Source organism: Phodopus roborovskii, unplaced genomic scaffold (assembly GCF_943737965.1).
Source record: "Phodopus roborovskii unplaced genomic scaffold, PHOROB, whole genome shotgun sequence".
Classification (NCBI taxonomy): Eukaryota; Metazoa; Chordata; class Mammalia; order Rodentia; family Cricetidae; genus Phodopus; species Phodopus roborovskii.
This window is the reverse complement of record NW_026126546.1, coordinates 9,724,955-9,738,585: the sequence shown is the minus strand read 5'-3', so window position 1 is coordinate 9,738,585 and position 13,631 is coordinate 9,724,955. Positions and strand designations below refer to the sequence as shown.

Below are 13,631 nucleotides of genomic sequence, written 5' to 3'. Positions count from 1 at the left end.
TTCAGGCCTCAGGGCAACCCCAGGTAATCTGCCACTAGCCACAAGAATTGAGATCTGAAGGAAAGCTTGTTTATGTTAATAAATAAAGAATACTGCCTCTCTAGAATATGAGCTTGAAGCAAATACAAACAAAGCTCTATTAATGCTTGCTTTTTTTTTTTTTTTTTTTTTTTTTTTTTGAGGTAGGGGTCACCATGTAAAACAGGTAGGACTCAAGGACTCAAACAGCTATAATCCTCCTGCCTCAGCCTCTTGAGTAGTGGGACAGCAGGTGTGCGCATGCCTAGCTCCTAAGTGCCTTCTGAAAACAAGAAATAAGTTGGGGGTACAGGTGCACTTAGCACAATGCCAGCTTAAGCAGGTACATGACAAGTCATGGGTGTCCTTTTTGCTTCCAAGGTTTCTCTGGCCTCCCCTGCTAAGGCATGCAGCTCATGCAAAGTTTAATGAGGGGGTTGAAAAGAACAAGGTTAGAAAGAGGAGGAGCCAGCCAGATCTCAGGAACTGTAGCTGCTGGAAAACTCTTAAAAGACATTTGCAAACCAATGGAAAAATTGGGAGGTTAATGGCTGAATTGTGACTTTAAATGCCAGCTCTGCAGAGGCAGATAAACCTCTGTCAGTTCAAAGCCAGTACCGACTACATAACAAGTTCCAGACAATAAGATGACATAGTCAAACCTTGCCAAAAAAAAAAAAAGTTCCTCACTCTTATAATTGAGGCTTGCTTTTAGTTTCAAATTTTTGTTCTATCTTTTCATTTTTATGTAAGTCACAAATTACTTTTTAAAAAAGTTTTTGAATTTTTTTTCTTTTTTAATTAAAAAAAAAATGTATGGAAGTTTGCCTGTTTGCCCTTATGTAGTGCCCTTGGATGCCAGCAGCAGCATCAGATCTCCAAGGACTACAGTTATAATCAGTTACAAGCTGCCATGTGGGTGCTGAGAATTGAACTAGGGGCCTCTGAAAGAACAATCAGTATTAATCACTGAGCCATTTGCTCAGCCCCCAGTTTGTTTCTGTGTTTAATTTATGTGTATGAATGTTTTGCCTGTACAAAGGTACAACATATGTGTTCCTGGTACCTGCAAAGGTCAGAAGAGGGTGTCAAGTTCCTGGAATGCAGTTATAGATGGTTGTGACCACATGGGTGCTGAGAATCAAACCCAGATCCAAGATTAACAAGAAGGAAGCAGGGAGGGAGGGAGGGAAGGAGGGAAGAAGGCAGGCAGGCAGGCTGACTCCTGGACGTGGCTCTGGTGGCCCATATTTTTAATCCCAGCGCTGTAGAGGCTGAGGCAGAAAAACCACAGATGTTAAGAGGCCAGCCTCTGGATTACTGAGCTGAGACTTCTGGAAAAGACAAATAGTGCTGGAGATGCAGCTTGGTTGGTATAGTGTCTAACTAGCAGGCACAAAGCCCTGGATTCATCTGCCAACACAAATGAATGAAAAGTTTTTTTTATCATCAGATGAATCTTCCAGTTTCTTACACCTTTATATGCAGAGAGGAACTTTTACAGGAATTTTCCTCTCCATCTCAATTCAGAAAAAATGCAGCTTTAAGTAAAGCACTGATTGTGAAGTCACAGAAAATTTTTACACCTCAGCAAATGCTCTAGATAGTTCTCTGCTGCATGAATTCAGAGCCACACCAAACGAGGGGATAGCAGTGGCCTGGATAGCAGTGGCCTGTAGACCCAAGAACAGCCTATCAACATAAATTCTGCCTTGAGGCAGTTAAAGACTTCTACCTTTATAAAAACTGTTTTTTCCCACTGTGTGTGAGCGAACCTGTGGGTATGCATGGGTATAGGTGGAGGCCAGATGTTGACCTTTGGTGCTGTTCCTCATAGGCCACCCACCTCAATGTTTTCTTTCCTCTATTATTATTATTATTATTATTATTATTATTATTATTATTGGTGTGATGGTGGAGAGGCCGTGTGACTGTGCACATGTGGAAGTCAGAGAACAATTTTTGTGGAATTGGTTCTCTCCTATCTTTTCAGGGGTTCTCGATATCAAACTCAGGTCTTCTGGCTTATAACTTTTAAACATCTTTACCTTCAGAGTCTTCTCAACCAACCCTCAGCTTGTTTTTGATAAGGAAAGGTTAGACTGGTCAGTCCCAGAGACCTTCCAGATTACAAGTGTGCCATCACTCTTGGCTTCTTACATGGGTGCTAGGGATCAAACTCAGGTCCTCATGCTTGCATAGCAAGCATTTACTGACGGAGATGTCTCTTCAGCTGCCAAGAGTTCTTATTTTAAGTCACTGAAATTTTATTTATTTCCAATACAAAATCCTTTTCTATGCTGGTTGGTGGGTGGTGGCACACATCTTTAATCCCAGTGCTTGGGAGGCAGAGGCAGATGGATCTCTGAATTTGAGGTCAGCCTGATCTACAGATGGGACAGCCAGGACTACAGGAAACTGTCTAGAAAAACCTCAAATAAATAAATAAATAAATAAATAAATAAATAAAGGAAGGAAGGAAGGAAGGAAGAAAGATTAAGAAAAAATGCAAAATTATAGTACTAAGCAGATAGTTCAGTAGTCAAGAGCACTTGTTGCTCTTGCAGAGGACCTGGGTCTGGCCCCCAGTACCCAAATGGTGGCTCACAACTATCAGTAACTCTGGTTCTAAGATCTGAAGCCCTCTTCTGACCTCCACAGGTACCAGGCACACACATAGTGCACATATATATACATAGGGAAAATATTCATACACATAAATTTAAAAATAAGTCTTAAAAACTTTTTGTGTGCAGGGTTTAGGCCCTATGGACTTTTCCTTATCTACTACACATAAAAGAGGTAACTGAGGAAAGCTGGGAGCAGGAAAGGTGATCTTCCTCAGGGAAGAGGACACCAGCTGGTTGTCCATCATCAAATAGTCAGCCCTGAAAATACACATACAAGTAACATTATACAGACTTAGCAGGTTATATCTAGGGACATAAACATACACATACATATATGCATGCAATAACAATCCTGAGAACTGGGATTAAAGTCGTGTGCCACCACCACTAACCAGTACAACCTTCCTTTTTGAGCAGGGTCTACCACTGAGCCTGGAACTCATAGATTTGGCTCAGCTGGCTAGCCAACAAACTCCAAGGATCTGCCCTATCTGCTGCTGTGCCTGGCTTTTTTATGTGGGTGTTGGGGATCTGAACTTGGTATGGCAGATGCTTCACCAATTAAGCCATCTCCCCAGCTCTTAAACATAATTATCTAACATCATATGTAGAAATACATTATTTTGAGGGGCTGGAGAGATGGCTCAGCAGTTAAGAGCACTGACTGCTCTTCCAGAGCAACTGGGTTCAACTTCCAGCACCCACATGGCAGCTCACAACTGTAATTCCAAGATCTGACACCCTCATACAGACATACATGCAGGCAAAACACCAATGCACATAAAATAAAAATAAATCTAAAAAACATTATCTTTAGATACTCAATAATAGTACAATAGTAAGAGCACAGCAGGGACTTACACCAAAAAAATATCAAAATTAATATTTTTAAAATGTTCCTAGACTAAATCACAGGCTCTGTGTCAGCACCTATAATTTATCATGACAAGTGTTGCTCTGCAGTGTCATCATTCACATTCAACTTATGTCCATCAAGCCTCCTCTCTTACCTGACTGGGGCAGATCTTTTCTTTAGAAGATGTGCAATGCTGGCACGGATCCTCCTTTGCTGCCTCACAGGGGTCTCTGAAAACTTCGGCCCGGTCTCCTTCATCTCTGAAGGCCTTTGGATCCATGCTTTTGGTTCTCTCTTCTCTATCCAAGATCTCAAAAGCCACAGGCCCTCTTGCTGTAGGGTCCACTAGTCCGCACCACCCAGGTTTGCTCCCATAATCCAAGGCCTCAAAGGTTTCTTCACGACAGCCTTCTGCACGAGTCCTCGGCAGCTCCAGGGGTGACGCCCTACTCTGATTTACACGAGAGCTTGAGGCTCCAGATTTTACATCTGGAATCATACTGGGCTCCTTCTCAGCATGAAGCTCTTTGGAGACACTTACTGAGAGTTCAGAGTATAATTCATGTACGACAGCAGGCATGAGGGAATCAAGTGGAACTGGCTGAGTCTCTACTCCAGATGACAGCATTAGGGCAGACGGAGATTATGGAGTCAAGTCTTTTACAGCAATGGTTTACCCTGACACAAATCAAAGGAAGGGATACAAGTTTAAAACCTTGACAGGACAAAAGAACTGTTTCAGTTCACAAGGGTTAAAATATGGAAAACAGCTGGGCAGTGGTGGTACACGCCTTTAATCCCCAGCACTTGGAAGGCAGAGGCAGGCAGATGAACCTGGTCTACAGAGTAAGTTTCAGAACAGCCAGAACTGTTACACAGAGAAACCCTGTCTTAAAAAACAAAACCAAACAAAGCAAAAAAAAAAAAAAAAAAAAAAAAAAAAAAAAAGGAAAACAGATTCAACTTCAAATGCCAGCATTCTTGAATACCAAAATGTCTATGACTATTGAATTGGTGGGGGAAAGAAATCTTAATCATTAGTAGGCACGTCATTGACCTTAATTAAAATACTACCTTGTGAATACTCTGTTTAGATGTGAAGCACATAATGTATCTTAGTGGCAGAGCACTTACTCAGGGTATACAAACCCTGAGGCCAAGCCCCAGCACCACCAAAATTGAGTGTTGGGGCTCATACTTGTGATCCTATTATTCAGGAGACTGAGGCAGGAGGATAGACACAAGTGCAAGAACAGATTCAACTACAGAGTAAGTTCAAGGTTATCCTGGGCTAAGACTGAGCTCCTATCTCAAGAATATGGGGGAAAGGAGGGTTAGCAAAATGGCTAAGTGGTTAAAAGTGTGTATGTGTATATATATGTGTATACACACACACACACACACACACACACACACACACACACACACACACACTGTTCTTATAGATGACATGAGTTTCGTTCCCACTTGACTCTGCACCTATGCTGAACAGTTCAAAACTATCAGTACCTCAAGCTCCAGGGGGATCTGATGAACCCAGCATCTTTAGGAAACTATACTCATCTGCACAGAAAAATATAAATATACATACTACCAAAAAGCCAGGCTTGGTGGCAAATACCTTTAAACCACAAGGCTGAGGCAGGCAGATTTCTGTGAGTTTGAGACCAGTCTGATCTATATAAATGAGTTCCATGTCAGACACGGTTCCACAGAGAGACCCTATCTCAAAATAAATAAAACTTTTAGTTCAGGAAAAAAATTGAGTGAACCAAGGTGAGAAAAAGGCATTAATGTGCATTCAAAACCAGACCTGACATGAACTAGAAAAATAAAGGTGCTTCTCAATCTGATTTCAAGACACCTTGTTTATTGATATATCCCCGGGGTAGGCACTTGACATGTAGCAATTCCTCAGGAAGGTTCTGGGAGTTTTGTTTTTGTTTTACATCTGTGTGTATTTGTGTGTGCACAGGTGCTCATGGAGGGCACAGGACAATTTTCAGGGTTATTCTCAGCAATACTATCCACCTCCTTTGAGATAGCCTCATTGACCTAGAGCTCGACAATTAAGCTAGACTGGATGGCCAGGAAGTCCAGAATCCTCACCTCTGCACAGGGATGACACCTGGCTTTTTTTTTTTTTTTGGACAGTGTTTCACCATGTAGTCCTGGCTGTCCTGGAACTCATTCTATAAACCAGGCTGGCTTCAAACTCAGAAGACCACCTGCCTCTGTGTTGTGGGATATCTGTACACTGTGTGGTTTATTGCTGATTGGTATAATAAAAAGTTGAATGGGCAATAGATAGGCAGGAGGTATAGGTGGAACTTCCAGGTAGAGAGGAAGAAAGAGGAGGAATCTAGGCCTGTGAGAGACACCAGGAAACACAGGTCGGGTTGTAGTTGACAGAATGTAGATTAATAGAAATGGATTAATTTAAGTTAGAAGAGCTAGTTAAAAAATAAGCCTAACCTAAAGCTAAGCTTTCAAAATTAATTAGTTTCCATGTCATTATTTGGGAGCTGGCTGGCAGGACAGAGACTCATTTTACCTCTGCCTCTGGAGTCTGGGATTAAATTATATACCACCACTGCCTAGCTACATGCTAATTCTTTCTAAAAATTATTTATGTTTATTTCATTTGCATTGGTGTTTTGCCTGCATGTATATCTGTATAAGGGCACTGGATCCCCTGGAGCTGGAGTTACAGATAGTTGTAAATTGTCATGTGGGTGCTGGAAATTGAACCTGGGTCCTCTGGAAGAGCAGCTAGTGCTGTTAAGCATTGAGCCGTTTCTCCAGGCCTCCTACATGCTAATTCTTGATGCTTCTCCTACCCTAAACAAGAGAAGAGAAATTGTTCCCACTTTAAAGACTAGAAACTATGGAAAGCAGCCGGTTTACCTAGCTAAATAGTCTAGGTAGGTTGACATATAAAAGTAGACAGCCTATGTAAGACTCTTTTTTTTTTTTTTTTTTTTTTTTTGGTCTTGTAACTATTTTATTTTAACAAGCTTCCAGCATAAGTTTGGGATGAATTCAGCTTGTGGGTGGACAGACTTCACTAGGTGATACTAGGTGATGTGTCTTAGTTTCCCTCCCCCAGTTATGTTGGTAAAATACTCCAACAAGAAGCAATTTAGGAGAAAAGGCTTTTTTCAGCTCTTAGTTCAAGGTCACAGCCTATCACGGTGGGAAAGTGGAGGGCACCAGGAATGGAAGGAGGAATCTGGGCACACTGTATCTTAGTCAAAAGCAAAAAAGGATACTGCAAGTTCCAGTGTTCTGTCCTTTCCACCCAGCCCAGGGCGCAGCCCATGGAATGCTGTCACCCACATTTAGGGTTGGTCTTCTGCTATGTAAGCCTGTTGAATGTTGGGTTTACAGGCATGAACTCATCATACCTGGTTTAAGCTAAAAAATTTTAAATGAAAAGTTAAAAAGGTTTTCCAGAGGCAGAGGCAGGAGGATCTCTGTGAGTTCAACGCCACCCTGGTCTACAAAGGGAATTCCAGGACAGCAGAACTGATATACAGAGATACCCTGAAAAAAGTTTCCTGAAATTCTTGGGCCAGGGACTGGAGCTATGGCTCAGTGCTTAGAGCACTAGCTGCCTCTTCCAGAGATCCTGGATTCAGTTCCCACCACTCACAAGGTGGCTTACTATCATCCAAAGCACCAGTCCCAGGACACAAAACACCCTCTTCTGGATTCCCATGGACACTGCATATATGTGGTACAAAACAAACACCTATACACATACAAATTAAACACTTAAGTAAATGTAGAAACAAAGTTTAGGGAACATTTGCTTTTGGATGGATATGCTGGCACGCACCTTTAGCACCAACACTTAGGAGGCAGTGGAGGCAGAATTCTGAACCAGCCAGGTCTACATAACAGATTCAGAGCTATAACATGAAACCCTGTCTCAAAAACAAAATAAAAATAAAAATTGCCTAAATTGAGGGCTGGAGAAATGGCTCTGGTTATGAGAACTTGATGTTTTTGCAGAGGACCTGGATTCCAGCACCTACATACATCAGGTGGCTCACAACCATCTCTAACTCCAGCTCCAGGGAATCTAACACCTTCTGGCGTCTGAGGGCACCTGAATGCTTGTGGTGACATAAACTAATGTGGGGACACATGCATATACATTAGCGTTTTATAAATGAATACAAACTGCCTGCACCACTAAGCTCACAGTAGTAACGCTGCAATGGCCCAGCAGTTGACAATGTTTGCTGCTCCTGCAGAGGGCCTGGGCTCAGGTCCCAGAACCCATCTGCTTGCTCACAACCACATACAACTCCAGTTCCAAGGGGTCTGAACACTGTCTTCCCCCTCTGTGGGCACCTGCATACAGATGGTACATGTAAATACACTTAGCACACACATACATAAAATATGAACAACTAAAAATAAATATCTTTTTTAAAGTGTGAGACTAATTTATCCCTTTTAGAGTTAGAATCTTCCCTTTTCCTCTAGTTACTGGCTATTTTCTGAAAGTATTTGCCTATGTAAGTGGGAGCTAGCAGAAATAAGTTGAAATTGCTATTAAAATGCCAAGAAGTAGGAAATACTCAATTTTAACTATGTTTGGATTCCTCTTCCTAGTTATCACAATGCACACAAACTGGAGTAAGTACAGGAAAAAATACTGTAAGGATGGGTCACCAAGATGGCTCAGCAAATAAACTGCTTGCTTTTCAAACCAGTTGACCTGAACACAATCCCTGAAGCTCATAAGGTGAAGGAGAGACACACCTGTCAAAGCTGTCCTCTGGCCTCTACATAACTGTAGTAAACACAGGCCCACACTCATATCTATCATACATACATACAAATATAAATAAATGACACTACAAAAGCAAGTGTTATCTCTCTGTGGGAAGAGACATACCTGCAATTGCACACCTGAGCAAGCAGCACTGTGAGTTTGTGGCCAACCTGGTATACACGGCCACTCTACGTCTAAAGCAAAGCAAGTTTACAGAGACACACAGACTTCTTGGAGATAAGATCTCTTTCTCCCCTGCCTGCCAGGAAGATATGGGCATTCTCAAAAGCTAATCCATACTTTCTTCTTAAGTTTCATTTCCTCGAAGACTTCACCTTTCCTTGAAGCCTCTCTCTGCTGAGGTAAACCCAATCCTGTCTCCTTGAGCTGGGGCTGTAGCTCAGTGAAAGTGCTTGCTTAACATGCAAAACATGCAAAATCCTGGGTCACGGGATGAAAACATGGCTCCCCAGTTCAGTGAGCAGTGCTCCTCCACAGGGCCACAGTTAGGTTCCCAGCAACCACACTGAGCACATCACAACCTCATGGAACTCCAGCTCCAGGAAATCCAATTCCTCTTCTGGCCTCTAAGGATACCACACACATGTGCACGCACACACACACACACGCATACACACATAAAAGAAATAAAAAAAATGGGGTGTCCAACTCCTAGCACTGGGGAAAAAACACAACACAAAAACAAAAAGACCAACAAACTGTTCCTTTACTCATAGTCACCATTATGATTCAAAAAGTCCACTGATAGGTATTCAAATAGAAACCATGACCATAAAAACCTGGACACAAACATTCTTAGCAGAACTATTCACAGCGGACAAAAAATAGAAACAAATACAAATGAGCACTGGTAAGTGGACAAACAATACTGTCAGGTTATACAAAGGAATATTAAGCCATAAAACGGAACAAAGTACTAAGAGATTACAAAATGGACAGACTTTGTGAAAATACTACACTAAGTATAAGAAACTTGTCAGAGAAACCACAATTTTTTTTTGTTTTTTTGTTTTGTTTTTCATGACAGAGTTTCTCTGTATTGCTTTGGAGCCTGTCTTGGAACTAGCTCTGTAGACCAGGTTGGCCTTGAACTCACAGAGATCCGCCTGCCTCTGCCTCCTGAGTGCTGGGATTAAATGTGTGCACTACCAACGCCCAATAGAGAAACCACAAATTTTAAGACCTTATTTATACGAAAAGGCAAATCTACAAAGAGGATATTAGTAGTTGCTTAGGGATAAGAGTTTTGCTGTCACAAAATGACAAGGACTGCATTGCACAATTTCTTTCTGGAATAATAAAATTGTTTTAGAACTGGAAAGATGGCTCAGTGGTTAAGAGCACTTGCTATTCTTACAAAGAACCTGAGTTCAGTTCCCAGCACCCATATGGTAGATTATAACCACCTCTAGCATCAGCTCCAGAGGACCCAACAATCTTCCAAGGGAACCAGCACACATATAGAGAGGCAGAAACAAATGGATGAGTTTGAGGCCAGTGTGATCTACACAGAAAGTTCCAAGCTACCCAGGTGTACACAATGAGACTTGGTCTTAATTATAAATAAATAAGAAAGTAAAAGAAAAAGTTCTAAAATTAGGGCTGGAGAGATGGCTCCAGTGGTTCAGAGCACTGGCTGCTGTTACACAGGCTCTCAGCACCTATAAAGTGGCCGACTTCTGTTAATACTAGTTCCAGTGTATCCAATGTTCTCTTCTGATGCCTATGGACACTGTAAGCAAAACACTCAAGCACACAAAATCTTTTTTAAAAGTTCTGAGCCAGGGCTGGAGAGATGTCTCAGCAGTTAAAAGCACTGGCTGCTCTTCCAGAGGTTGTGAGTTCAATTCCCAGCAACCACATGGAGGCTCACAACCGTCTGTAATGAGATATGATGTCCTCTTCTGGCAATGCAGGCATTCATGCAGGCAGAGCACCCATACCTAAAAGTTCTGAAGCAGATGTGGTGGAGTCCCAGCACCTGGGAGACAGAGGCAGGCAGATCTCCATGAGTTACAGGACTGTCCTGTTTACATAGTGAGTTCCACTACAGTTAGGAATATGTAGAGACCTAGTCTCAAAGCAAAATAAAACAAAAACACCAAAATTAAAATTCTAAAATTGATCACAGTAATGGCTGTATAACTGACTACACTATAAAGTACACAGACTTGTACAGTTTAAACAGGCAAGCTATGTGACTTTTCTGTGTATGTTTACATGGCTTTTTACTTGTTTTTTTGTTTCTGTGGTGCTTAAGATCAAGCCCAGGGCTTCAGAAATGATAGGCTAGGTTGGTCTACCACTGAGGACCATTTCTAGTCCAGATGAATTCTATCTTGATGAATTCTATCTTATCAGGCTGAGATTTGAGGTGGAGTTTTAACAGCTCAGCTGTTCTATGTATTTTATTTTTATTTTGTGTGTGAACATTTTGCCTGAATGAATGTATCTGCACCATGAAGGTCAGGTGTGGTAGTGCACATCTTTAATCTCGTGTACTCTAGAGGAAGAGGCAGTTTTAGGTCACATGGTCTACAAAGCAAGTTCAGAACAACCAAGGCTGTTACATAGATAAACCTTGACTTAAAAAACCAAAAGGGGAAAAAAAGAAAACAAAGACAGGCTGACAGGCTGATCCAATCCATTACATAGACGTTCTAGGCCAGCCTGGGTTACATGAGAACTTGCCTTAAATCCCGCCTAATGAACCACATATTAACAGTGTTGCCTGAGTGATGTGCCCAACAATAACTCATTTGTTTGTTGTACTTTTGTGATTATTGTGTCTGAGCTGTATTTCAGAGGAAAGCACCTGTTTGGAAGGTGTAAGATCCTGGGTCTAAGCACCAGCAGCACAAAAAAAAAAAAAAAAAAAAAAAAAAAGAGCAAACAAATCAAACCAAATCAAATAAATAAATAAATCAATACATAGTATGAATTACATTACACGGCTTTTTACCAGTCTCTAAGATCTCTATCCAACTATCAAAGTTTTTTAAATTAAATCTCTAATAAATCTTAAAAAACATTTTAAAAATCCTTAATATGGAGCAAAAAGGAAAGGACAAGCTGGTCTACTGAGCCAGTTCTAGGACAGCCAGAGATACAGAGAAACCCTGTCTCAAAAAACAAAACAAAACAAACAAAAAACAACAAGTAACATGACCATAAAATGCAGATAGGGATTTTATTCACAACAAGCCTTCTCAATGACTTGTAATCAAGCTACTGGAAAAGGATACCAGGTCATTCTCTAGTTTAAGGTTTAAGTGAAAATTAACCCATTGACTTAAGAATGACTTACCAGGCAGGAGAGATGGCTCAGTAGTTAAGGGCACTTGCTGCTCTTCCAGAGGACCTGGGTTTGATTCCCAGCAACCACATGGCTGTAGTGTGATGCCCTCTTCTGGCCTTTGCAGGTACCAAGCACATACCTGATATACATGCATGCATACATACATACATGCATACATACATACATGCATACATACGAAAATACTCATATATATAAAATAAAATTTAAAGCTTTTTGTGGTAGCCCACACCTTTAATACCAGCATTTGGGAGACAGAGGCAGGTGGATCTCTGAGTTCAAGGCCAACCTGGTCTACAGAGTGAGTTCCAGGACAGCCAAAGCTACACAGAGAAACCCTGTCTTGAAAAATTAAGTAACTGACTAAATAAATAACTAAATAAATAGAATAAAATTTAAAAAGAAATTTTTAAAAAATGATTCTTGCCATCCTTACAAGTATTAAATTGTTAAGGGAACAGATTTGTTTCAGACTTTGTAAATGACTAATGTTTGTATAAAATATAAAGTAAAATTATTCTAATAAAAGACGAAGCTCATAACACAAGCCTACCACCCCAACACCAGGGAAAACACAAACTTCCAAGTCATTCAGGGCTACATAGTAGACTACACAGGGAGACCCTGTCTCAAACAAAACAAGTTTGTTAAAGAAAAAAAGGAAGGGAGAGGCTGGGCACACACCTTTCATTCTAGCACTCAGGAGGCAGAGGCAGGTGAATCTATGAGTTTGAGGCCAGCCTGGTCTACAATGTGAGTTCCAAGACAGCTTAAGTTACACAGAGAAACCCTGTCTCAAAAAAACCAAACAGAAAAAAAGGAGGAAGGAGGAAGAGATACTATATCAAGTGACCTCTCATCTGTTTCAAATGCAAAGCTCTGCAGGGAATAGTTCAAATTCTCTGGGCAAGAACCAGGCCCCCTTCTGCCTCCACTCACTAGGTACACAGCCCGGAATGTCAGCACGTCTTCAGGAACTTTCCTGGGTTTGATGCAAGATGACCAAGTCAAAATAATCACAAGACAAGCCCACTATGAAAAGGATAACTTTCTCTTTTGCTTCAGCACACACCCTACAGACAGACAGATATCATGAACAGGAGTACTGCCTTCAATAGGTACTCACAGGCATTTGAGGAATTTAAGAACACTTTACATACAAAAAAAGATAAAGCGTTTCTTCAGTGTGCCTTCAGGCAATCTGGAAGTGTGTACCCTATCAGAAATAAAAAGTATTACAAAACAGAAACCTACTACTAAAGAATTAATTAACATTGAAACTCTGTCTAGAATATTTTACAATGCCAAAAATCCTACAGTGGCAACATTTCTAATCATTCAACTTTCCCCAAAATAATAGTTTTGGAAGTAAAAATTTACAGCAATAAAGCAAAAAAAAAAAAAAGAAGAAAAAGAAAAAAAGAAAAAAACAAATTGAACAAAGAAAGTAGAACTGAAAACTATATGCCCCCAAATCCCTTCTCTTTAGTTCATTATTAAGAACATTGAGCACATAGCTGGGCATGGTGGTGAATACCTGTAATCTCAGCACCAGGGAGGCCAGCCTGGTCTACGGAGGGAGGTCCAGGACTATACAGAGAAAACTGTCTTGAATGCCCGCTGCCCCCCACCAAAAAAAGAGAAAACGACACTGGGCACTGCCACGTTTGTGGCACTAAACAATACCATAAGAATGACCAGGCCCTCGGAATTTCCCAGAGCCCCTTGCACCTTGAGAAAAGGCCAGTCAATTCTTCCCTGAGGGAATCTGGCCAAGAGGGACAGAAAAAGAATCTTTTAATATGATCTCCCTAAACCAGGAGTGGGGGCAGACACCTGTGATCCTAACACCGAGAAAGAGGCTGAGGCAAGAAGGCTGTGGGGAGTTCGAGGACAGACTTGGATAAACAGCGAGTATCAGGGCAGCTACAGCTACATAGCAAGATCATTTCTCTAAAGCCTGGAGGTGGTGGTGCATGCCTTCAATTCCACCACTCAGGA

General features: G+C 41.3%; 1 protein-coding gene across 2 annotated transcripts in view; it reads right to left on the bottom strand.

Annotated features, from left to right (window-relative positions):
• The window catches only part of Prr14l (proline rich 14 like), a 50,655-nt gene that overhangs the window by 35,096 nt on the left and 1,928 nt on the right, over window positions 1–13,631 (bottom strand). The window contains exon 2 of one of the 2 annotated variants that reach the window (XM_051200447.1): window positions 3,659–4,182. The exons of the other annotated variant lie outside the window; for it this stretch is intronic. Within the exon in view, the coding sequence (XP_051056404.1) occupies window positions 3,659–4,132 (474 nt within the window). The 5' untranslated portion in view covers window positions 4,133–4,182. The remainder of the gene's footprint in view (window positions 1–3,658; window positions 4,183–13,631) is intronic. 2 annotated transcript variants of the gene reach the window in all.